Source organism: Myotis lucifugus, unplaced genomic scaffold, assembly GCF_000147115.1.
Source record: "Myotis lucifugus unplaced genomic scaffold, Myoluc2.0 scaffold_66, whole genome shotgun sequence".
NCBI classification, from domain to species: Eukaryota; Metazoa; Chordata; class Mammalia; order Chiroptera; family Vespertilionidae; genus Myotis; species Myotis lucifugus.
The window spans coordinates 2,885,370-2,910,935 of NW_005871114.1; the positions used below are offsets into that span (position 1 = coordinate 2,885,370).

General features: G+C 41.6%; 2 protein-coding genes across 3 annotated transcripts in view; one reads left to right on the forward strand and one right to left on the reverse strand.

The window, feature by feature from the left end:
• The window catches only part of ENTPD1 (ectonucleoside triphosphate diphosphohydrolase 1), an 84,901-nt gene that overhangs the window by 5,366 nt on the left and 53,969 nt on the right, over positions 1-25,566 (reverse strand). For both annotated transcript variants that reach the window (XM_014456928.2, XM_014456926.2), the window contains 7 exons: positions 20,856-20,973; positions 19,061-19,211; positions 16,652-16,811; positions 15,723-15,962; positions 14,135-14,392; positions 5,357-5,473; positions 525-662 (listed from right to left, as the gene is read on the reverse strand). In XM_014456928.2, coding sequence (XP_014312414.1) covers positions 525-662; positions 5,357-5,473; positions 14,135-14,392; positions 15,723-15,962; positions 16,652-16,811; positions 19,061-19,211; positions 20,856-20,922 — 1,131 coding nt within the window. In that variant the 5' untranslated portion in view covers positions 20,923-20,973. The remainder of the gene's footprint in view (positions 1-524; positions 663-5,356; positions 5,474-14,134; positions 14,393-15,722; positions 15,963-16,651; positions 16,812-19,060; positions 19,212-20,855; positions 20,974-25,566) is intronic.
• On the forward strand, positions 6,879-7,356 carry LOC102436770 (thymosin beta-10). The gene has a single exon (XM_006089996.3). The coding sequence runs from the start codon at positions 6,954-6,956 to the stop codon at positions 7,086-7,088; it is 135 nt and encodes a 44-aa protein (XP_006090058.1). The 5' UTR covers positions 6,879-6,953; the 3' UTR covers positions 7,089-7,356.

Below are 25,566 nucleotides of genomic sequence, written 5' to 3' on the forward strand. Positions count from 1 at the left end.
CCCCCCCCCGTACACAAACTTCGTGCACCGGGCCTTTAGTATTTAATAAGGGGCTAGATTGTTTTTGCCATTATTGGGTATGGACATAAAATACAGAGAAATACTGTTCTTGAAATTTTTCAAGTGAGTTGCCCATGAGTCATGCAGCAAATGTAAATGATTCTCTGCCTGGATACCTGCAGGTGGCGCTATGATAAAGCACAGCAGTGAGGTTACTTTCTTTTTTTTTTTTTCCCCCTTAAAGCTCATGCTGAGTTTGGCTTCTAAGCCAAGACCTCCCATTCACAGCTACTCATCCCCTTCTTCACAGTGAGTTTTCAGATTGTTCATCTTTGAAGCTACACTCAACAAAGCCCCGGAGGTTTGGCACAAAATGCCAGCTTGGGTTAGAAGTGAAGTGGTAGAACAGGACATCAGGCAAAAACTTAAATTAGGTTGACTCCTACCTCTTTCAAGCCCACAGCTGCTTCAGTCACAACCCAATCTCATCACCCAACCCCCAACCCACCAAGTACCCAGATTACCTCCTCCATGAAATGAATATCCTTCCAGGAATCAGATGTGAAATGATAGCCCCCAAAAAGGAGAGTGATAATGTAGGTTCCGGAAAAGCAGTATTCACTCAGGTACTTCTCCTTCACATCACGAAACTGTGTCTTCAGCTGTAAGTGAAGTGAAAAATATATCATACTTGTACAACAGGCACTTCTCCACTTCGTTTTCAGTTGATCTAGAGAGAGGAGAGCCCCAGCTCATGCAGACCTGCAAGTTGGCCTCTGCAGAGGGTTTGGGAATGGTGCTGCACTCCTTCAGTGGGTGCAGGGGTTTATAGTTCAGAGTCTGTTTAGGGAACTTTTCCTCTAAGATTCTGTGCGATAGTAATAAGAACTCCAGGAAAGAAGTCGTTTCTGTTTAGTAGGCCAGAAACACTTTCATCCCGCGTAAAACTTGCGTTGCACCACTAGATTAGCATGTTAGAGGTGTGAAAATTCTTGCATAAAAGAAATCCATTAATCTTCATTTACTCAGAGTTTTCTATGTGCTCTTAACCAGTCTGATTCAGAGCCTCTATACGCATCTTAAGGAAATAGTGTCACAAAAAGCCACCCAGTTTAATCTCTGGACTAGTAGCATCAGCATCCCCTAGGACAGTGGTTCTCAACCTTCCTAATGCTTTAATACAGTTCCTCATGTTGTGGTGACCCCCAACCATAAAATTATTTTCGTTGCTACTTCATAACTGTAATTTTTGCTACTGTTATGAATTGTAATGTAAATATCTGATATGCAGGATGTATTTCCATTGTTACAAATTGAACCGCCATGACGTTGTCACAAGATGGCCACCATAATTAAAGCATAGTGATTAATCACAAAAACAATATGTAATTACGTATGTGTTTTCCGATGGTCTTAGGCGACCCCTGTGAAAGGGTCGCGACCCACAGGTTGAGAACCGCTTCCCTAGGAACTTAGTCCTCACCTAGAACGGCCAACACAGAATGTGATCATGTACATAGTAATGTTTGAGAAACAGCTATGGAATACACTAGGAATCATTTTGCTCAGGATTGCTAAAAGTGCTAACATCTCACCTGCTGTCCCTCTGTCCTTACCTAACTTTTTTTTTTGCATCTGAGTCATGCATGTGTTTACTTACTCTACTCCTGAAAGATTTTAACAGCTACCTGCCAACCCTTGCCTTTGCCTAGTTGTTGTGAATATGTGCCCTTATGCTCCTCTTCTCCCCTCGATTAAAGTCAACAGGCGAGGACATGGCTAGCTCAGCTCCGGTTATTTCTTCTCTGCCCTATTCCTCAGCCCTTGAGATAGGCATTCCCTCCCATGTACACCCTAGGAAGAGAGAGAACTAATATTTGTTAAGCACATACCAGGAATTACACCAGATGTATATGTAGGACCTCTTGGCTGCCTGTCTGTCCCGCTTTTGCTCAGATTTCTCTCCCCTCACAAGGAACGTCCTATCTCTAAACCCTAACTGGTAGCTGGAGTCTGTCTCTCACTTGGCTAGTGCCAGCCCTCAATCCCTGGAAAACTAATTCCACACCTAATTCCACGCCTGCTTTGTCCTGCTCTGATGGAATTCTTCAAATGACCCAGCTTGGAACCTTCCTTTTTATTACAGTCCTTGAAATTACTCTTTGATCAACTCCTATGCATATGACATTCTCCTGAGACCTTGGTGTGATATCCGTTGACTTCGCCTTTCCAAGTCCCTACCCCTTTCTGTCTGAACTTTGCTTTTTCTTTGTCAAAAGACCTCTTCTCCCATTAGATGTAGTCTTGGCAGGCCTGTCAAACAACCCCTATGGGATACAGAATTCCACAAATCCACTGTTGCAACCTCAGAGGCTCTTAAAGGCTTGCTTGTCCCTTGGGGGAATGCTATTTTGGCCTAATTTCTCTGAATTCTTCAACACTTCTATCTCCTTCTTCCTTCTAGGGCAGCAGTTCTCAACCTGTGGGTTGCGACCCCTTTGGGGGTCAAATGACCCTTTCACAGGGGTCGCCTAAGACCATCGGAAAACACATATATAATTACATATTGTTTTTGTGATTAATCACTATGCTTTAATTATGTTCAATTTGTAACAATGAAATTGGGGGTCACCACAACATGAAGAACTTTATTAAAGTGTCGCAGCATTAGGAAGGTTGAGAACCACTGTTCTAGGGACTATACATTGGCTATGCAGTCTAACTTGCTGAGGACTAATTACGATACAAGCTAACAATATAGAAGCCAAAGTCATCTACCTAGTTCATCAATCCAGAATTGATCATGTTATTCTTTTTTTCAGTTACAGTTGACATAAAATATATTAGTTTCAGGTGTACAACATAGCGATTACACATTTATGTAACTTACAAAGTGATCACCCTAGTAAGTCTAGTTCTCACCTGACACCATACATAATTATTTTAATATCATTGACTATTTACCTGTGCTGTACTTTACATTAAGACAGTTTGTATTTCTTCATTCCATCACCTTTTACACCCCAGAATTGATAATGTTAACGCTTGTGGATTCAATACTATGTGCTCTCCAAATAGGGCGATGGTTCGCCCTCCTTTACATTTTATTTCCCCTGCCAAAGTAAGGACAGGCAGTACGGTTATAGTATTATAAAGCAGCACCTTTCAGCACATAATATATGCTTAACAATTGTCTGCCGAAGGTGTCTAGAAGGACATTCCCAAACTAAAGTCAGACTGGGGTATCAGTCCTTCCTCATGAGAGTTACCCCATAACAGAATATTTCACACACACACACACACACACACACACACACACACACACACACACTACTGCTTTCCACACCGATGGACAATGCAATTAGAAAAAATACTGGTTCATAACACCCATCTCAACATTCTAGGCTCTGTGTGAGGGTCTGGGTCTCACTCACCTGCAACTCCACCCCCATCCACCCTGTATTCCCACATCCCTCCCCACCAAATGTTTCAGAATTTCTCACAAATGCAGGTTTTCCTGACCTTGCTTCCAGGGCCAGCCTCTGAGCAATTCCTCATGTGACTTAATTGAGTAGACCTGCAGGTCTGCTTACTATAAAGTTCTCAACCAAATGTAAATGTAATCTGAGGAAATAAAAAGTGGGTGAGCCTGGCCGGCATGGCTCAGTGGTTGAGCATCAACCTATGAACCAGGAGATTACAGTTTAATTTCCGGTCAGGGCACATGTCCTGGTTGTGGGCTCGATCCCCCAGTGTGTGTGCAGGAGGCAGCCGATCAATAATTCTCTCTCATCATTGATGTTTCTATCTCTCCCTCTCCCTTCCTCTCTGAAATCAGTAACATATTTTTAAAAAATAAAGTGGATGAGAGTAAGGAGAGAAATCTGACAGAGCTTTCCTTTGGAACATGAAGTAATTTTTTTTCAAAGTGCAGCCTAAATTTACTTTCTTGGCAGCCTGATGTCTAATTTCCACAACTTCAAGGTCTTCCTCCACAGATCATCACCAACTGCAAAATGCCTCCCCTAACTGTTTTGTAAGGTGTTGGGGCATATTTGAGCAGGTCTTTTGAAAAGCCCTGATTACCCTTTCTTTAACTCAGACAAAATACCTAAGGAGAATTCCAAACCTCCAGGCTCTTGCACAACCTTCCTTCCCCCTTTGTCAGTGCAGATGGGAACAACATCCATTTTTAGTTAATTACATTTTTTCAGAATGAAATCATTCACTTTTGCAACTGTGTTAGCTTAAAACAGCCGCTGTTTTGCACTACTCCTAGATGATGTCTTTTTTAAAATCAGAGTAGACCCCATAGCTCTCTTCTTCCTGGAAACTTTCATCAAATAGTGCCAAATCTTGAATGACTCAGTGCCTCAGACAAGAAAAAGTTTGTGCTTTCAAATTTATGAGTAAGTAGGTGATATCAGGGCCTAGGCAGTGGTGTCTGTGGCAGGTTCTGTGAATTGCCCATCTTTCTTGCTAATAAAACTCTCATTTTGGTGTTTGGATAGGGGAGTGGGTGACAACATGCCCAGGTCCAGGAAGCAGCTCAGTGATGGATCTAAGACTCTAAACCAGTCATAAAATCCTGCACCCTGCTTTCCCAGTCAGTCTTGGCCAATGAGAGATATAAGAGAAACTGGTAAGGAGCCTCTGGCATAGATTTTGCTTCCTATGAAAAGGAACAGACATATCTGGCTTTACCCTTCTTCTGACCTTGAACATAGCTGCAATCCCTGAAGCTAGATCTTGTGTCCATCAGAAAATAGACATAGCCCTGGCCAGTGTTTTTGGTGGTTAGAGTATCAGCCCGAGCACCAAAGGGTCTCAGGTTCGATTGATGATCAAGGGCACATACTAGGGTTGCAGGTTCAAGCCCACCCCCATCGGGGCATGTGCTGGAGGCGACCATTTGATGTGTCTCTCTCACATTAATGTTTCTCGCTCTCCACCTCCCCCCTCCCTTCGACTCTTTCTCTAAAAATATCCTCAGGTAAGGAATAACAGAGAGAGAGAGAGAGAGAGAGAGAGAGAGAGAGAGAGAGAGAAAATGAAAAGAGACATGACAACAGAACTGAAGAATGGCTGAGATAGAGTCAAATTGCTGACCCCATGCCAGCAGCTGCCTACCACCAGACCTCACTTTAGGTGAGAAAAATAAGACCTTGTTTTAAGCCACTGAATGCCAAGTTATCAAGAAATGCTAATGAACTCACTTCTGAATGCACCATTTGGACTTCCCTAACATGTTTGCTGTATTGTGGTCAAATTAGCACGACTTAAAGGGCAGACTCACATCCTCCTTGTTGTCAAGGACACAGAACAATGGTAACAAATGCTTTTTCTAGTTACTTACATCTTTCCAAGGCCGAGAGCAGAACTCTTCCATCCTGTCAGTTATATCTTCCTGAGAGAGGTGTCCCTCTGATGTGAGATTTAAAAAATTCATCACATAGTAATAAGCTGAAAATGCCTGCAAGAGAAAAATGCAGTTTTGCAATGTCCAGGACAGAGGGACGCTGAGTCCCTTTCCAGAAGGCCATACCCTTAATGAAGGTGCCTAGAAATCTTTGCTGAGTCAATTCACAGGGTTTTCGATATTTCAGACCCTAGCAAAGGGGTCACTTTGCTGCTGGCATGCGTTTCTGAGCCAGCTGGTAGCTAATTTTCTCTAATTTTAATGGGAGAGTCAGGGAGAAAGAAATATGGGGGAAAGAGGAGATAAGAAAAAAGAGGGAGAGGTTACAAAAATCCCATCTTCAAAAAACTATTTTATATGATTTTTCAAATAAATAAAAACTGGAAAATTCTATATAAGGGTATTAAGTCTTATCTCTGAATGGCAATTATAAGGTGTTTTTGTATTGCTTCCTTTAAATAGTCAATCTTTAACAAGTATTTATTGCAGATTTATCATGAGTTAGGCACCCCTGAAAAGTTTATACAAATCATTATCATAAATGAGAACTATAGAAAAAGTTAAAAGTTGAAATGAGTGAAAAAGGAGACATTTGATTAAAATAACCTAAATTTTATCACTTAGAGACAATTAGTATTAAATGTGATATAGGAAAAAATATTTTACCTCCATCCTAATACATACATCTAATTTTTATCATACTTTATACCACCCTATAACTTCCCTTTGTACCCTTTTAATATAGTATGTATTTAAAGAGGAAAAACTAATTGAGCAGAGCTTCTAGATGAGGCATTTGAAACCTTAACTCTGGTATTTTTTCCCTTTCCCTGAAGGATGCCAGTGTTTAGGAGAAATCATTTTGGAGGTCGTAAGAGCATGTCATTTGCTTATGTATGCCAGGCCCTGGGCCGAGTCAGAGTCCACTGTGCATATTGGAGAGGAGTAAAAAGGTTTCCCTTTGCTAGCAGTATTTGGATTAGAGAGTATATTTTGCCTTCTGTAAAATTATTAAAGTAGAAGTGACTATAGAAAAAAAATGTGATTCTCAAACAAGCCAAGTGCATTCCTGTGTAATTTTCATGGGCAGAGATACAGGTGGGCAAAGAACAGGCTGTTGGTGGGTAAAGGACAGGAGTTAGCAGGGACCCCCATGGGGGCTCAGTTCTGACTCAAGAATAGGAAAATAGTCCTCTATCGGACAGGTTCATGCCAGCTTTTTAACAATGGCATTTTTAAAAAATATTCATATATATATATATATGACATATCTAATTTTAAAACATGAATGTAAGTGTATTTGTCCTTTTTAATAAATTATTTTCATTGATATTTTTGTTTGATTTTCTCCTCCATTTCTCTTTTTTTTAATAGATTTATTGGTCCATTACTTTAATTGAGGTAAAGAAACCTTGGAAATTTACAGGCTAACAGTTTATCAAGCAATACAAATTCTTTTGGGTCTCTTGCTGCAGCGGCGCGAGTGGAAGCCGGAGACCGTCTGGGAGCGAAAGCCTAGGGTTGTTTCAAGAAAATGGCAGACAAGCCAGACATGGGGGAAGTCGCCAGCTTCGATAAGGCGAAGCTGAAGAAGACGGAGACGCAGGAGAAGAACACCCTGCCGACCAAAGAGACCATTGAGCAGGAGAAGCGGAGTGAGATGTCCTAAGAAGCCGAGGATTCGCACCCCGGCGTCTTCGGGACCCCCTTGCGATGTGGAGGAAAAGGCCACCTGCAAGGACACGAGCCACAAACTGCACTGTGAACCCGGACACTCCGCGCCCATGCCATCGACCTGTGTGTGGGTCCCTCGGGGGACCCCCTCCCCCCCCATCGGACTGCCAAATTCTCCGGTTTGCCCTGGGGTATTGTTAGAACATTATTTGTATGATTAATGAAATAAAACACACCTCGTGGCAAAAAAAAAAAAAAAAAAATTCTTTTGTTTCCCTCAAAATGTAATACTAATCCCCATAGTAAACAATGGACAGAATTTTTTATACACAGACATATGAAAAAAAAGTGGACAAAAACCTTGTGCCAACATCAAAAATGCAACAAAAGGTCTTTTTTTCTTTTTACAATCTCTGGATTCCACAACGGGGGAAAAAGGTGACATTCTTTTTAAAATTTGGTGGCTTCATAACACAAAGACTTTGATCTGTAAATCATTTTCTCATTGGCGCACATTCTTGAACACATTTTTTTTTTATTCGCAGCTTTTGATTTGGCTTAATGGCAGCATGGAGAGAGAACACATTTACACAGAGGACTTGATCAACACCTCAGAAGGTGGTTTTTTCCTATAAAAAATTTCAATGTAAAGAATGACTTCTAAACATAAGAAATACGGTCCATAATTTGGACATGATCTAAGCAAAAGGTTGTTTTTGTTTTGTCTTTTTCAACAGTTAAAATACAAGTTAGAAAGTCTGCTGGCAGTTTATGTCAGGTGTACATCGTTTCCCCATGCATTCCCAACTCATAGACCTCGAGGGAGCAGGCACACAGAAGTACAGGGGACAGGGCATCTGCTGGCTGGACCCGAACCTCAGGGTGAGCAGGTGAATGGAGTGGACTGTTCAGAGCTGCTGGCTTGTTATTCAGTGAAGGCCCAGCTGACACCGGCACCATTTCAACATACTGAGTCACATTTTTGTTTACAATCTACTTTCATCGCTCCATTTCCACACCGAGGAAAAAGTATCCTCCCTTCTTCTTTCCAGTGTGTGGCTAAAGGTCTGCCCTGGGACGGTGAACCAGCCTGTCAAACAGGGGTGTTGACAGCTGTTGCCTGCTCTCACCTGGCCTGCAGGGAGCCAGATTCCTCCCCAGTGAGAGCAGAGCACGTTCAATACTCAGTCACTGGTTTTCATCGAAAAAGCCCTGGTAAAATTAACTAAGTTATGTGAGTCAACACAGTATGTTTTCTGTTTTTGGCATTTCAACCTGTGGAGAATTCCTTCTTGAAATGTGCTGGTCTGGGGCCCCCACAGTATCCTTTAAAAAGCTGCTCTGCCGAATCAGGGTAAACCTTTAATATTGTCATAATCTATACAGTTCTTTGTATCTATGTGATTTGTCGATGCTGATGCCATTTATCCTCTACAATCAAAAGTGTGCCAACAGGCACTAAGTTAATCTCTCACACTCTGAAACAAAAAAGGTCTTGTGGTCCCTGTGTTTCCTTACATTATCAAAAACATCATTTGGCAATAGCAATACTTAGCTTTCTCCTCCCAAAAGGCAGTCCTAATTATGAACCCTACTTTCTTATTTGTTTCTTTAAGAGGACTGAGGACTAGGTTAGACCTCTTGTATTTAAGCTGAACAACTAATTACATTTCTAAAAACTCTTTTTTTAAATCCAGGATCTAAAAAACACCCATTAAAGAATAAGGCATTTTAACAGATGTTGACAAATTCTCAAAAAGTAGAGTCAGGCTTTTCACAGTCTGTGGCATTTTAAAAAGTCTGGATTTGTTTATTTTCAAGTGCTAAGTACACAGAATGTTTATGTATGAGACACAGAATCTTACTGGTTTGCTAAAGTTATTTTTTCAAAGCCCTTATTTACAGGCTCTCTATAGTAGTAGAAACTACCTGGATAATGCATTTTTCTGCCACAGAAGGGATCAGGCAGCCGTACCCAGAAAGCATTTCAAATACATACGATTAAGAAAGAACAGTCAAACCCCCTGTAACAGAGTCCCTCCCCACCTTTTCTAGTGCAGCCAGCCCTGCGCATGCTCTTATCTGTGCAGCTATGGGGAGACCAGATATCCCTCAAACAAAAAGCTAACCACCTACTGGGTAGATTGATCAAATACCGGGTTTCTGGTTTAGTCACTGAATTTAAAAAAAAACCATAAGGAAGAGGACAACTCCAACACACCCAGCTCAATCTGTCTGGTCCAGGGGATGACATTTCCCCCAAATTTACTGATAAATGCCACCTGCCATCCAAAATAGAGAAAACATTCTCCTCCATTTCTAGTTCCAACAGAAGTCCACATTAAATGTATTACTAGGTTTTTATTCTTTTTTATGTTATTGTAAATGGGATTTGCTAATTTCCTTTTCAAATAGTTCATTGTTAATGCATAGGAGTGCAACTGATCTTTGTATGTTGATGTTATGCCCTGCAATTTCAGTGAATTCATTTAGTAGATTTTTGGGTGTGAAGTCTTTAGGGTTTTCTTTATATAAGATCAGGTCATCTGCAAACAGAGACAGTTTTCTCCCTTTCTGATGTAGATGCCTTTTATTTCTTCTTCTTGTCTAATTGCTCTAGGGAGGACTTCCAGAAAATATTAAATAGAAGTGGTAAGAGTGAGCATCCTTGCCTTGTTTCTGATCTTAAAGGAAAATCTTTCCATTTTCACCACTGAGTATAATGTTAGCTGTGCATTTTTCATATAGGGCTTTTATTGTGTTGAGGTCATTTCTTTCCATTCCTAGTTTATTGTGAGTTTTTATCATAAAAGAATATTAAATTTCACCAAATGCTTTTTTCTGCTTCTATTGAGATGATGTGATGTGGCATATCACATTAATTGATTTTGTATGTTGAACCATTGTTGCATCCCATGGACAAATCCCACTTAGTCAGGTATATTGTCCATTTAATGTGCTGTTGCATTCAGTTTGCTAGTTTTTTGTGGAGAATTTTAGTTATTCAAACATTTCCACATATTTGTGGGTTTTTCAATTTCCTTCTGCTGTTGGTTCCAAGTTTCACCCCACTGTGGTAAGAAAAGATACCTGGTATGATTTCTGTCCTCTTAAATTGGTTGACTTGTTTTGTAACCTAATATGATATCTGTCTTAGAGAATGTTCCATGTGCACTTAAGAAAAATGTAGATTCCACTGCTGTTTGGTGGAATGGTCTGTATTTTTGTCTGTTAGATCCATTTGGCCTCCCTGAAGTGTTGTTCAAGTATGCTGTTCCTTTGTTGATTTTCTGGATAGTACTTCAATCCATTATTGAAAGTAAAGTACTAAAGCCTCCTACTATTATTGTATTGTTGTTTATCCCATCAGTTCTGTCAATGTTTTCTTTAAATATTCAAGTGCTTTGATTTGGGATACATATATATTTATAATTGTTGTATCTTCCTGGTGAATTGACCTTTTATCATTATATAAGTCCTTGTTCTCGTGACAATTTTTGACTTAAAGTCTATTTTGTCTGGTAAGTATAGCCACCTTTGCTTTCTTTTGGTTGCCATTTGCATGGAATATTTTTTCCTTTCCCTTCACTTTTGGCCTATGTGTGTCCTTAAATCTAAAGTGAGTTTCTTGTAGGTAGCATATAGTTGGATCTTACAGACAACATAGAGTTGAATCTTTAAACTCCCTATATAGTTTTAGTTTCTTTATAATTAGCATTAATCTTTATAATAGATATTTCCTTACATTATTACATTTCAAAAGACTTTCTGAAATTAGTCCTAGAGCTCATCTACCATTAAGAAATTCTCTTGCTTTTGCTAAGATGTGATATTTACTTTTTGAATAAGTAAAAATTATTTTTAAAACATGAACAAACAGAAAATTTTTATAGGTGAATTTAGCAAAATACTGAGCCTTCACTGCAATACATAGTGATCAAATCAGCAGGGCCTCCCGGTCCATACCACTCCCTACCCCCAAAGCTCTGCATGTCATGCATTTCTGTTCAATTTAATTGAGTTAGTTTCAGTACAGCAGTCTATCCTCTCTCAATTCTATTTCTTGTTTTTGTGATATCAATTATCCACCCTCCTCCCTGCTTCCCCAACTTTGGAGAATCTCTCAAGGAGCCCTTTTCCCACTCTGACATGGCTTCTGAAACTCTGCTCATCAACATCACCAGTAACCTCTTAACTGCCAAAAACAATTGTCATTTTTTTTATTCTACCTCTTCCTTGACTTTTGGCTACATATCATTCATTTATTCATTCATTCTTCGTTCTTTCTTTCACCAAATATTTACCGAGTATCCTGTTCTGAGCAGTGATCAAAACAGGTGAAAATCCTGCCCTCTAATGGAAAGCAGCAGAACTCCAACAAATAACATAGTATTTGATGGATGGTGGTAACAAGTGCCACAAAAATAAAACCTTTTGTTACATGCCCCACATATATAGAGCCTCTGTGGGCAGATTAGAGAAGCCCACAGAGTAGGCATAGGTCATTTATAATTTCTTCCAGACCTGATGCAATCTATTTCAGTCATTTTTATCATGAGAACTGTTGCCTGGTAATTCCACCTTTATCAGGTTTCGAGGGAAACACATCCAGAAAGTTAACCTAAAGCCAAATTTGTCCATAAAGGAAGAAAAGGGGTTTCTTAAATCATTTTCCAAAGGTCAAATAAAAAACATATTGGGGAAAAATATTAAATGAAGCATTGTAGATACAGAAGGAACAGGCATTACAGTCTAGTCTCAAGATTCTTCCCCAAACTAACCAATTGACGTATTCTCCTACCCCCATTCTAACTTGCTTCTCTAACTTGTATTAACAGATATTAGATTGTATCTGCCTGGCAGGATGCATTTTAGAGGCAGAAGTGGCATCAATTGCAGGGTGTTTTGTCTCTGGCATATGTATCTGTGTTTGCTTTCCATACTTCCAAATAAACTTGACCTCTGACACTTGTTTGGCATTCACTCCCAGACATTGCTCTGCTTGGGCTCATAGTTCTACTTTAATCTCTAGTTTTTATGTACTTTTTGTTTTAGGTTAAAGGCTCTAATGTGGAGTTCATAGGTCCACCTCCAGGGATCATGGTGTCTTTTAAATTGAATGCAAAGATTTCAGCATTTCTACTTAGAAGACCCTTAGCTTTCATCACATTCTTCAAAGAGTCTTGTGATCCCTTAAAGCAAGCATGTCAAACTTGCAGCCCCAGGCCACATGTGGCCCACAACAAATTTTCATTAACAATTACTCATTTATTTCAGCCCTTTGTATTCAGCATGTCTCTATTGAACTAAACCTACATTTCTATGAAAAGGGCCCTTGGCTGTCCCCAGCATTCCCAGCCACCTTCCTCCCTTTTGTGGTACCCTCCTTTCTCTTCTAGTAGTTGGATCCAAGGCAGGGGCCTTGGCCTAAAAAAAGCCAACATGAGCAGCCAGTGCCAGCTCAGCTATAGGGCATCCAGGTAAGGTTCTGGTTTGTTTTAAATTTGAGTTTGGACCAGCTTATAACCAAGTTTTACTCTATCAGTCATTGTCCTGTCATGTATTTCCCTCAGGAAACTTGAGGAGAGGGGAAGCTGTGGTCTGGGCCATGGTTAAGGTAAGCGCAGGTTACCTTGCCCATTGTCATTTTCCCAGAGTTCAAATAGTTCACCAGTGGCAAAGCCAGGATTAACCCCGGGTGTGGTTACTATAGGGCCTGTGCTCTTTTTTTCTTTCTTTTTTTATATATATTTTATTGATTTTTATTTTTTTATTTTTTTACAGAAAGGAAGGGAAAGGGATAGAGAGTTAGAAACATCGATGCCTCCTGCACACTCCCTACTGGGGATGTGCTCGCAACCAAGGCACATGCCCTTGACCGGAATCGAACCTGGGACCCTTGAGTCCGCAGGCCGACACTCTCTCCACTGAGCTAAACCGGTTAGGGTGGGCCTGTGCTCTTTCCAAGGAGCTCTTTCTGTGACATTGGGCTGGGCCAGGAGACCTTGGGAGAAATTCTCCTACTGGGGTCCTAGAGGAGAATTAAACCTCTCTCCTCATGTGCTGATCTGTTTTCTGAAAAAGGGAGAAAAGGTGTAAAAGCAGACAAAAGCTCTTCTTTGAGTGATATCTTAAGTATGTGTGAGATAATGCCTGTATATTGCTTAGTCAGTAATTGGCACCCCACTGATGGCAGCTAATTCTGCAATATACTGAACTACTATACTGTGATTACAGTAATTCTTGGACTCCAGGAACAAAATATGAGATTGGAGTAATGAGTAGATCAAGGAGCATCTCTTCTGCCTCTGCTCAAATATGTTACCTTATTTTGAAGTGATTAAGAAAAAGAATTTCGAGTTGGGATTCAAATAGTCCCCCAAGTCTTCAAAATGTAATGAAAATGAGTATCTTCAGTATTTTGGGGGGGTTTTCTGAGTTTCTACTTCCTAAATGTCTTTATAGAGCATGGGTTGGGAACCATTTTTCTGCCAAGGGCCATTTGGATATTTATAATATCATTCATGGGACATACAAAATTATCAACTTAAAAATTAGCCTGCTGTATTTGGTTAAATATTTAATTAACTCACCCCTAATGCCTTGACAGGGCCAGACCGAATGATGTTCCCCACCCTAAACGACCATGGTAACCCATTCCCCTTTATCATAGATGGGTTTAGAGGTGTGAATTTGACTAAATTCTGGCCAGTGACATCTGTAAAGATTTTTGTTGGCATTTCTGCAAAACTGAAGATGTCTGCAAGAGAAACTTCCTTCTTTCCTTCTTTGGCTTTGCTTGTGAAGACATAATGCTGAGAGCAGTAGCTGCCATCCTAACATCACTAGAAGGTCATGGAAAAGCTGATCCTGAGTCATCAAATTATCAAGCCAAAGAACTAATCCTGAGTTTTCTACCTCAAGGCTTATATCATGTGAGAGAAAAATAAATCCTATTATTTAAACTCTTTATAGTCACATATTCTATAACTTGCAGCCAAAATCATCCCAACCAATATACCTTATCATTTCACAACTTACCCCAAATTGTCCTTGAAGTTGTGGCAAGAAAATTTTATCGAAGGCACAGTGGGAGTAAGGGCAGTCACTATTATTGAAGAGTCTAAAGACACTTTGCTGGCATAGCTGATAGTTTCCAGTGCCTTGGATTTTCAACTGAAGGAATGGAAGAGTCGTCTTATATGTCTTGGTGCAGGGGCTGTTGGTAAGGTCACTTATGTTCATTACCCTGCTGTACCCACGGTTGAAACACGGGTCATTGATGGTTCCATTTGAAACCTGAATGGAAAAAATCACTTGAAGGGGTCATGTGCAAAGCTTTGGGTACAAAAGCACCAGTCTGACTTCATTAATGTGTAAGAATTGTACAGTATCCCAGCACTCGGCATTGGCTTCAGTATGCCTCTGTCTGGCTTTTTCAGTCTTGGGAATAGTCAGATTTGTATCACAGGCACCAGAAGTAGCATCAAATGTAAATAAACTTTTTCTATTCATAGAAAGCAAATATAATTCAAGCTGGGCCCAGAAATGCCATTGGTTTGGAATGTTCCTCAGTTCTAATCACATAGGTCAGAAACAGATTTACTCTCTGGAGGTGCCTGAGTCCACATCAGATCAACAGCAAAAAAAGAGGGGCTTCAAAGACATAGCTCAGACTGCAGCAGTATCGAAGCAGTCCAGTCAGTGTTTAGGAATGAGGGAAAACCACATAGACTCAAAATTCTGAGCCTAGATAGTTCTCCAGGAATTGGCCTATGTCCCTGCCCCCACCTCCAAGCAAAAAAAATAAATAAGAAGCTCCAAGACCTGGAAGTGCCTCAGATTATTTGTCAGGAGAATCAAAATGGGTCTTTAACCCATAACCCAATATGTTCAAGAGAATAAAGGGGACTGCTGTGGATCAGAGGCTTCTGGAGCCTTGGTGCTCAGTAGTCATCTCTCAGCCCCCGTTCCTGTGGAAGTCATCTTATGGATAGTGCTTCTGAGAGCCAGAGAGCAGGCTTTGGAGGAGAACAGAGAACTGTTGTCCTTTCAGTGGAGACAGGGAACAGCTGGATGTGACATCCTTGTTCTGTGTTTGTTTATCAGGGTGTGCCTGGTACTCGCATAACTGCAAGTATGTTTAACTTTCTTGCCTTCAAAATGCAGAAAGCGTCTGGGGACAAGATATGAAGTGTTGATCCATTAACTTTGTGTTTTCCCTGAAGCATTTTTTTCTCCTCCTCTCCAGGTTGTTTCTAACAACCCTGTTTTCTGCAATTTGTAGGAAATAGAGATTAAAAAATGGGAAAGAGGTTATAAACTGCTCACACCCTCCCCTACTACAATGCCCTAGCGTGTAATTTTTATTGTCAACCCCACAGGGCTGAGAAATTATTTCCCAAGAAAGGATCTGAGTCGTGTCCTTGGAGATTGTGCAGTAAACAAATATAGGAGGTGATGTCTGGAGGGAATGATTCTTACGGGTCTACCAGATGTACTTAGAAAAGGTTTGGAAAGTACAGTAACCAACTTCAAATCAATCACTGAAGTAGAAGAGAAAACAACAGGATGTGAGGGCTGGCAGCCCAGATGTGGAAAAGTCAGGTCTGGATTCAGTTATACTTGCCTGAGTGTCCTTGATTAGTTTCTTCAAGAGCGCTTGATCCTTCCCGTAGCACAAGAAGCTGTGTGTGTACACATTGTAGTCCTTGCCATACAGACGAAAGTACAGAGCATTCTCTGGAGACTCAATTGTCTGGTTTCCGGGCACAAAAGTGATTTGTGTAGAGGCTCCCCCAAGGTCCAAAGCTCCATACGTTTCCTGACTATTGCTTTCATTTCCCAACGGGTAGAGCCATCTCAGTTTCTGAAGGAGAGTACAGTTACCAGTGGTAGAAATCTCTGGACCCCTCCCCCCCTTTTACACATTATTTCTCGGACTCAAGAACTTCCTAATGTGAAGGACCAGGGGCATAAGGGTGACACAAAGCCCCCTGGAGGTTCCTGAATCCACATCAGATCAACAGCAAGAAAAGAGGGGTTTCAAAGACATAGCTCAGACTGCAGTAGTATCGGAGCAGTACAGTCAGTATTTAGGAACGAGGGATTTGGGGCTAGAAAGACTCAAATTCAAATCCTCACATATTTGCTCATTAGCCATGTAACCTTGAGCAGAATTATTACCCTTCTCTAGGCCTTTATTTGGGGCTCTAAAATGAGAGAATACCTCATATGGTTGTTCTGAAGATTAAATCATTCAGTACATGAAAGTGATTAGTATAGCATAAGACACATAGCAGTAGGCAAATATTAGCTATTCTTTTTAATGATAGACTTTTATGTCTCTCTCTGAAGTGAAGTTATGGCTTCCTTATTCTCCAATAGTAAAAGTTCTTCTAAGAGAATTATATCTCTAGTGACCCTTGTAAATGTGGGGGTAAATTAATTTGTCCAGTTCATCCATCATTCACTCTGGCAGGCAATCCAAGTATTGCTTGAGAGAGCGATGGCATTGGCCCCCAGGGAGCCACTCCATGGGTGCTGTAAGATAATCACCTTCGTGAATTTCCCCATCAGGTAGTTGATAGTAATCCAGCCATAGGCACCTTCCTCTTTTCCAGAGATGATTCTGGCACCCTGGAAGTCAAAGGGGAGGCTTCTGAGGCTCTCTGTCACCTCCTCCAGGACATCGTCTGCCAAGTTTTCATTTTCAAGTCTATGCAAAGGAAGAGCTGAGGTTACCTGTTTTGTTTTTAATAACTGCAACTACCCATCTCAGCCACAGCTTCCAGTCAGTTCTCCTAGGAAGTGAATGATCACTCACTGGAATAAACAGGGAGATGGAAATACCAACACATGGCTGCCTGAGGGGCCTCCTTTGGGGGAAGCAGAACTATCTTTTAGCCCCTCTCTCCAAATCCAAATCCTTCCAATCACTGAATAGGTTCATCTTCCTAAAATACCACTTTTGTTGTTTCCTGGCTCCAAAAAATTATCAAAGTAATTTTAATTATTGTGGTGGTGGTAGCTTGGTATTATTTGATCACCACTCGTAGAACTAAAGTGTGCCACAGTTAGCCATCGCTGGTGGCTCCTAGCTGGTCACATACCCAGTTCCTGCTTGAGGTTCTTAATTAGACTGTAGTAAACACCAAGTGGCAAATGTCCTGGGACAGACACCCAACCCCCATTGGTGCCAGACTGGGGCGGGGGGAGGGGGAACCTTCCTCATATTGTGTGTCAGTTCTTGGGTCTGTTTGAGACCTTGAGACCTAAAGGAGGAATCTTCTAGGATTGTCATAATGAAGATGGAATGCAGTTGCTTCCAAGATGTAGATTACTCAACATTGAGAGCCTCTGGGTCAGAGGATGCTGCCTTCCAGCTGGCATTAGACTCCTGTAATCTCTCACCTGTGTGACTTCCATACCCAACTAACTGGCTCCCTTATCCCTAGTTTTCTTCCCTCCAGCCCACCTTCTCTGCCAGTGGCACCAGTTTTGTAACATCACTTAATGACTTCCCATTATCTCTCAAATAAACTCCAAACTCCCTAGCCTGCCTTACAAGGCACTATGTGATCTGGACCCTGCCTTTTCAGAATCCTGACTCTACCATTTACCAGGTATGACTCTCGGTAACTTACTTAACATTTGTAAGTCACAGCTTCCTTATCTGGTTAATAATCCTATATAATAAAACCCTAACATGCAAATCGACCGAACAACAGAATGACCGGTCGCTATGACATGCACATTCAATGCAGGAGCTGCCCCTGGTGGTCAGTGTGCTCCCACAGGGGGAGGGCCGCTCAGCCAGAAGCCAGGCTCGCTGCTCCTTAGCACTGCCTCGGAGGCGGGAGTCTCTCCTGCCTCTGCAGCAGTTGGACATCCCCCGAGGGGTCCCAGACTGCGAGAGGGCGTAGGCTGGGCTGAGGGACCCACCCCCCCAGTGCACGAATGTCGTGCACCAAGCCTCTAATAGTTAATAATACCTCTTCATAGAGATATTATCATTGAAGTGCAGTAATAAGAACATGGGCTCAACAAACACAAGCTGCTAATATTGTCACTACTATTATTATTTTGCTGTCTGCGCCATATCTTCTATCCATTTATAGTCTTCTGAACACGTCCTGGTCTCTCATATATGCCTGCCTTTGCACATCTATTAGGATACAAGCTCCAGGAAGGCGGGGACTCTGTCCTCTTCACTGTATCCCCAGAACTTAGAACAGTGCGTGACACATAATAGGTGCCAAATAAACATAGATTATGCAATAAATGATGTCTGCTCTGCCTGTGGTGCCCTTACCCCACCCTCCAACTTGTCCTTCACGATTCAGCTCACATGTCCCCTCCTCTGGTAAATCCTCCTGCCCCACTCCCATTCTGGGTGGGTAAAGTGTGCTTATGTAGTAGCTCTGAGGAGCCTTCTATTAAAAAAAACTGATCTCCCTGTATTGAAACTCTGATCTCCTTGAGGGCTGAAGTTATCTACTTCCATATCCTGGGACATTGTAGGCAGTCAATACATGCTGCATTAATGAATAAATGAACAAATAATGCACACAAATACTAAGTGATGACCATAAAGATGTGCTAGTTGTGATTATTTGTGTCTTGGGACACCTGCAACTCTCCTTGGTCTTCCCCCTCCCAGAGATTGAATGGCTAAATCTGTAGCCCCAAATCCCAGAGTATATAGGCTCAATCTTTTTCTCTCTGGGCCCTTACCCCCTTGAATTTCCTGTGGGGAGAAGGGCAAGAGGGATTTTTTTTAAAAATGTACTTAAACTCTCAAAGTTACACATACTAAGAGTTTGGGAGTTTTGCCCACTCACTGAGATTCAGGATGTTTAGAATTGTGGGTGTTAGGGAAGTATGACACTCTCCCATAACTTAAGAGGCCCCTTGCACTGCCAAACCTAACTCCCAACTGCTCCTGGTCCCTACGTGTGGCTATACCTGAGCAACCGCATGCCTGCTGTAGCTCCCAGGTAGACAGGTGTCTGTTGGTGCCGGGCCACTGGAATCATTTCCTTGGCTTTTTGCATGCAGTCAAGCAGATAAGTGCTTAACTCACTTACTTTATTAGCAAATTTTGAGATTCCAGGACCTAGGAAAAGATATAGAAGCAGATGACAATATATTTTTTAAGTATAAAACATACCTTGACAGTATTACAGCAAAATACTGGTGTTTCCTGATAATTCAGTCAGACAATTTCTTGATGTGATATATACTAGTATTAGTTTGCTCTACGGGTAACTCTCTGAACCAACTTAGCCCTGCTAGGGACTTGTTTTCAGACCTCAGGCTGGGCCTGTCTGCTGTTCAATAATTTTGCCACTGGGTGGCGCAACTTTCACATTCAATTGCATAACCTTCCTAACGGGTTCAGATTCTAATGGGAATCTTAGGAGATAGCTACTTTATATAGCCACATTTTCATATTTCTTCCACAAAATTGTAATTAGCAACACTAATTCTAGAAGATCTAAAAGGATATTGATGACACTTAAAACAGAAATTAAAATAAGCACCAGTCACATTGGCTTTTACTGAAAAGATAGGAACTGCTACTAATTAGCTATGGAATCTAGTTAGAATAAACAGGAATAGCATCTATGTTTCCTTAGTGATTTTTCCACTCTGATTCCAGCCTCCCTAGTAATACTGTTTTCCCCGTCGTAGAGCAAAACTAATTGTTGCTATGGAGAGGATGAGAGCCAAGATCCTGTAAGCTTTTGAAGTGAGCAATTTCAGTTCACTTTAAGATAACATCCACACTGTCATGGATTCGGTTTAAAGATAAGTATCCAGATATGTTATCCATATCTAATTCACAGGTTTATAAAAAGCCTGGTTACTTAGCCATCATCAGAAAATCAGCTCTAAATTATCATCTGTTGTTTTAATTCAAAAAGTCTGGTCTTCAAGAATGGGTGGGACCCAGCATCTGTGCTTTAACAAACCCAACAAGGTGGTTCAAATTTGAGAACCACTGGTTAAGACATGGGTTTGAAGTTGGGAGGATCTCCATTTGAATCCCAGTTCCATCACTTACTAGCTCAAGCAACCTTAAACACATGGCACAACATTGCGCAACCTCAGTGCCCTCGTTTTAAAAATGGGAATAAAAATACATGCCTCACAGGAAGATCATGAAGATGAAATAATATTTTTAGTACTTATGTTGGTGCGTGGCACACAGAAGTGTCTTGTTGATGGGAGGGACTATTGCTCAGGTATTTTTTTGAAATTAAATCTTTTTTGTTGGAAATATTACATATGTCTCCTTTTCCTCTCCCCCCGCCCCCATTGAACCCTTCTAGTCTGCCTCTACCCCCCAGCCCTGCCCCTATTGTCTGTATCTATGGTTTATGCATATATGCATACAAGCTCTTTAGTTGATCCTTCCCACCCCACCCCCCATCCTCCTTCCCTCCCCCTTCCCTCTGAGATGCGCAGTTCTATGCTTCTATGTCTCTGGATCTATTAGGTTTATCAGTTTATTGTTCATTAGATTCCAAATATGAGTGAGATCATGTGGTACTTGTCTTTACTCAGTTATTTGTTAAGTTTGTTTATGCATCAAGGACTCAATCATTAAGGATTGATTTCAGTATTATGTTAATGATAATGAAATAACAGCAGCAGCTCCCCTGTACTCTTCACTGGACTTGCTTTTCTTTGAGTACTCCACTGACACATGCATCTCGTGTCCCACAGTCCCCCCTCCCCTTTTTCTTCATCTTACCTTGCACCGTGCACTCTCCTATCTGACTCACCACCCCTGTGTCATTCTCCTTTTCTGCCGGCCACATATAGATGTACACAGTCGTATGAGAAGAGCCTGCATCCAGCACAACCCCATACTGAGGGCAAAACAAACAAAGAACTTGTCAGCATTACATTGTGCTTCTCCATATTCAGCTTGCAACAGAAAAAAAGACCAAGACAGGAATTTTCAAAAACATGAGGAGAAAGTATTTTAATTCAAGAGGAACACGGAGTAGGGGGTGTTGCCTGGAATTCTCCTGGTCACAAGATCTACCAGAACTCCAATCACTACAGCACAGTGGCTGTCATGACTGGCCGCACATTAGACTGCCCAGGTCCTACCCAGGGCGGGGCCTGAGCATCAGTGTTGTTTAGAAGCTTCTCGGGCTATTCTCATGAGCAGCCAGGATTCCGAACCATATACTGAAGTGGTGAGACAATATGCAGGGAATAGAAAGCCATTGGTTTAATAGTTCCCAAACTTGTATGCATAGCAAAATTATTAGAATCACCTGGGGAGCTCCAATGGCTACTGCTGCCTGTGTTCCACTGCCCAATCATGTACTTTAATGTCTGGTACGTGATCTGGACTTTGGAAGAGAGACATGGAAAAATACTATATTTGCTTGCTTTTTATTACAAATATATCCAGAAATTGGAATTGGATTGGAATCACAATCAAAAAGTTAAGCTCCTTATTCAGAGAAATATAGGAACAAGGGCTAGACAGTGGTTTTCAGATTGGTACCCCCTTTTAAGCATTTTTATGAAAGAGAACTTCTATAGCAAAGTATGCAAATCTTAGCCGAGCATCCCAATGAATGTTTGTATGTGCACATCTATGTAAATCAGCACCAAGGTGCCCCCTCAGTCAGTTTTCCCCATGGGGAACCACCGTCTTGACTTCTGTCACCATGGATGAGTTTTGCCTGTTTTCTGAGCTGCAGTAAATGGAGGACATAGTATGCCTCTTCTCAATCTAACTGTTCACACTACATTGTCTCTCTAAGATGCATTCAAACTGTATCAGTAGTTTGTCCCTTTTCATTACTGTAGAGCAGGGGTCCTCAAACTTTTTAAACAGTTCACTGTCCCTCAGACCGTTGGAGGGCCAGACTATAGTTTAAAAAAAACTAGTCGGCTGCTAAGCAACAGGCAGCGGTGGCAAAAACACCGGCGGGCCGGATAAATGTTTTCGGCAGGCCGAACGTGGCCCGCGGGCCATAGTTTGAGGACCCCTGCTGTAGAGTATTTAATATTCTGTATTTTCCCGCACTCTACTGTTCACGGGCATTTGGGTTGTTTCCAGGTTGGGACTATTGGGAATAAAGCTGCCAGGAACGATCTTGTACATTTCATTTTGTGGACATGAGCTCTCATTTCTCTGGAGTGTTTACCCAGGAGTAGACGGAGGAATGCCCGTCTTGATCAATGAATATTCACCTTTGGTTACATCCCTGGGTTTAGTCAGGAAAAAAAATGCCATCATTGAATAATAATGTCTGCCATAGGCTTGTGAGGGGCACATGTACTTTTCACTTATCATCTCTATACTGGAGAGAAAAATGGAGGAAAGTAAATGGGGAAAGAAACAGGATATGCTTCTAAAGTGTGAGCCAACTACTCTCATCACATGCTGCTCCTTTAAGATGTGGACCTCCAAGTGTGGTCTACCATTTGATGATGCTTAATTCAGTGTTCTCCCTCCCAGGAGTACACCCACGCCTTTCTTCCCTCTCAAGGGGAAGAAAGCTTGCATCTCCTAAACTCTAATGGTTTCCACGAAACTTACAACCAGGGGAACAATGGGGCAGCTCATCTGGGGCTAACCCCTAACTATCTACAACAGCGGTTCTCAACCTGTGGGTCGCGATCCCTTTGGAGGTCGAACGACCCTTTCACAGGGGTCGCCTAAGACCATTGGAAAACACATATATAATTACATATTGTTTTTGTGATTAATCACTATGCTTTAATTATGTTCATTTTGTAACAATGAAATTGGGGGTCACCACCACATGAGGAACTGTATTAAAGGGTCGCGGCATTAGGAAGGTTGAGAACCACTGATCTACAAGGCCCCCTTTTCTCTGACTCTCCAGTGAGCTGACAGCAGCCCCGCCTTGGCTCACTTCTTTCCCATAACCTTTCTAGAGAGCCAAAGCAGCCCGCCTAGGCTCTCCTGCTGCTGCTTCTCTCCTAAGCCTTTCCTGGTCTCACTGTCCCCAGCTTTAATAAACGTCCTCTAAAATTCACCTGGACTCGTGTTGTGAAATCTTTCCTGCACAAAGTCGAGAACCACACACTACCGGCCGGCCCGAGGCAAAACCCTCTCTGGTCCCTTTTTTTCTGGTAACATTAATTCTGTGGAGTCCTAAGTAAAAGTCATGCTGAGAATGGGATCATGACAGTTGCAAACTACCTTGTAGTATCTCAATTTCCCTTTCTCTTTCAAATTCCATGTGCTTGATGTCATTCTTTCAAGGTTATAAATATATAAATAAAGGGTTTCATAGGACGTTCTTTAAATATTAAGGTTGGCCATTTTTGTTCTCTATAAGTGCATATTTCCTTGTGCTTGCCAGTTAGCCCAAAATCTCTGAGGTATCCAGGTGACAAAAAAAAAAAAAGCTTAATTCAGTAGTATGCACACACACACACACACACACACACACCCCACATGCTAAGAACCTAAGATCTTCCAGGGAGGGGAAAAAAGACAATAAAGAGGATTTGAGAGACCTCCATAGACCACTGGGAATAGCTAACAGCAGAGTCTATTGAGGTGACAAGTTTTATTCTATTTAACCCCAGACCCAGGGGTATCATCTCTATGAGTGTGAGGATCCTGACCACCATGACCTCCATAGTGCCTTCTGCCTTGTTCCACTTAGTGGAGGGTTCCCTGTGGTGATGAGCATTGTGCCCTTATAAAAAGAGGGGCCTGTGTCGTACTTGCTCGGGGCAAGGCAAGGAAAGCAAGCTGGATAGGCTCCTCTGCAGCTAGGCTTGCAGCGCGAGGAAACCAAGAACTGGCCTTTGTGGGTTGAGAGGGCTCTGACCGAGCTGTCTGGGGCCTTCGAATCCGTGAGAAACCTCCTGGGGAGAAGAAAGAGGACCAGGGGTTACCCAGGACAAAATTATGTTGTTCCACAGCAGGGTCCCTGAGTTCTTCCTGCCAGAAAATGTTCCAACCACAACAGCATATGATAAAAGTTAGCGAGGCAGCAGCAGCAAGCAGCCTTTATCTGGAATCAGGACGTTCTGTCTGACTTTGTTGGCATGAAAGTCACTCTTCCAGTAGAACAAAGGAACCAGCCTGCTTCTATCGGGTTGTTTCTCCAAGGCCTTACACAGTGCGTGTGGTTGAGAAATGAAAGCTTTTACTCCATTTCGTTGGGCAAGTGTTTGAGAAGAGGGTAGAGCATACTTTTCAACGCAGGAATTAAGGACATTTTACCTTGTGTCTACAACAGACTGGAATGCTAACCCGTTGAACTGTGCCAAATATTTTTGTTTTCCAAAATAGTTTGCAGAATGAAAAACTGACATTATTTTCTGCTTGTGGGGTCGATAAAGCTTGATTGACAGTTCTCAGTTTAAACATTTCAGAAGTTTGCCTCATTGTTACAAAACTATCAGCATAGCCACTCATTTTTCACACTTGGTCCATTTAAAAGCTGTATCTAATCTTATTTTATAGATGAGAAACTGTGTCCAGAGCTATTCAAGGACTTGCCTAACAGATACTGATCATTAATGCCTTAACAGACCCAGGTAGCCACCATATTTTGTCCTTCCACCACTGCAGCATTTTCCAATGCCAGACCCTCTCAGATTAGATTCTACCCTCCTAGTCCATGTCTCAGAATACCTGTAGTTTTCCTCTAAAGACAGAACTTACAACAATGTGTATTCACATATTTATGGGGCTATTTGATTCATGTTGTCTTCCCTACCAGACTGAAAGCTACATTAAGGCAGGTCTGTTTTACTTACCATGGTATATACAGCATCTACCATAGTATATTCTATATGTTGGGCACAAAGAAGGAATTCAACAGACAATTGTTGAATCAAATGAATGAGAGGGGTTATAACTATATGGCTCCTAAACTTCTTCAGTCCTAAAAGAAGTTAATTCACAGTCTAACAAAAAATAGTGCCATTAAGGTTGAGTTCCACTATCACCACCACTCCCCAAAAAACCCACAAGCCAGCCCCTGCCAGGTGGCTCAGTTGGTTGAAGCAATGTCCCGATCACCAAAAAGGTTTTGGGCTCAATTCTCCGTCAGGGTACATACTTAGGTTGATGCTTCAATTCCCAATTGGGGTGCATAGGAGAAGCAACCAATCCATGTTTCTCTTTCACCTAGATATTTTCCTCTCTCTCTCTCTCTCTCTCTCTCTCTCTCTCTCTCTCTCTCTCTCTCTCATCATTTAAAGATATCCTCGGGTGAGGACTAAAAAAAAGAAAAGAAAAACATAAGCCAGGTAACACAGACAAGAATGTGATAACTTGTCTTGGTCCCTTCAGACATAATTGGTTCTTCGGAAAAGTTCCTGTAGCTATAACAGTTATTTTGGAAACCTCATCAGTCTGTCTCAGTGAGTCTTTTTGAATAAACAAAGCTTATCCTTTTGAATGTGACTCTAGTACTCTATAAACAAATCAGGTCTCCATTAGC

What these genes read in the sequence shown, in the direction of transcription:
- LOC102436770 (XM_006089996.3), top strand. Translation starts at nt 6,954, where the DNA reads ATGGCAGACAAGCCAGACATGGGGGAAGTCGCCAGCTTCGATAAGGCG.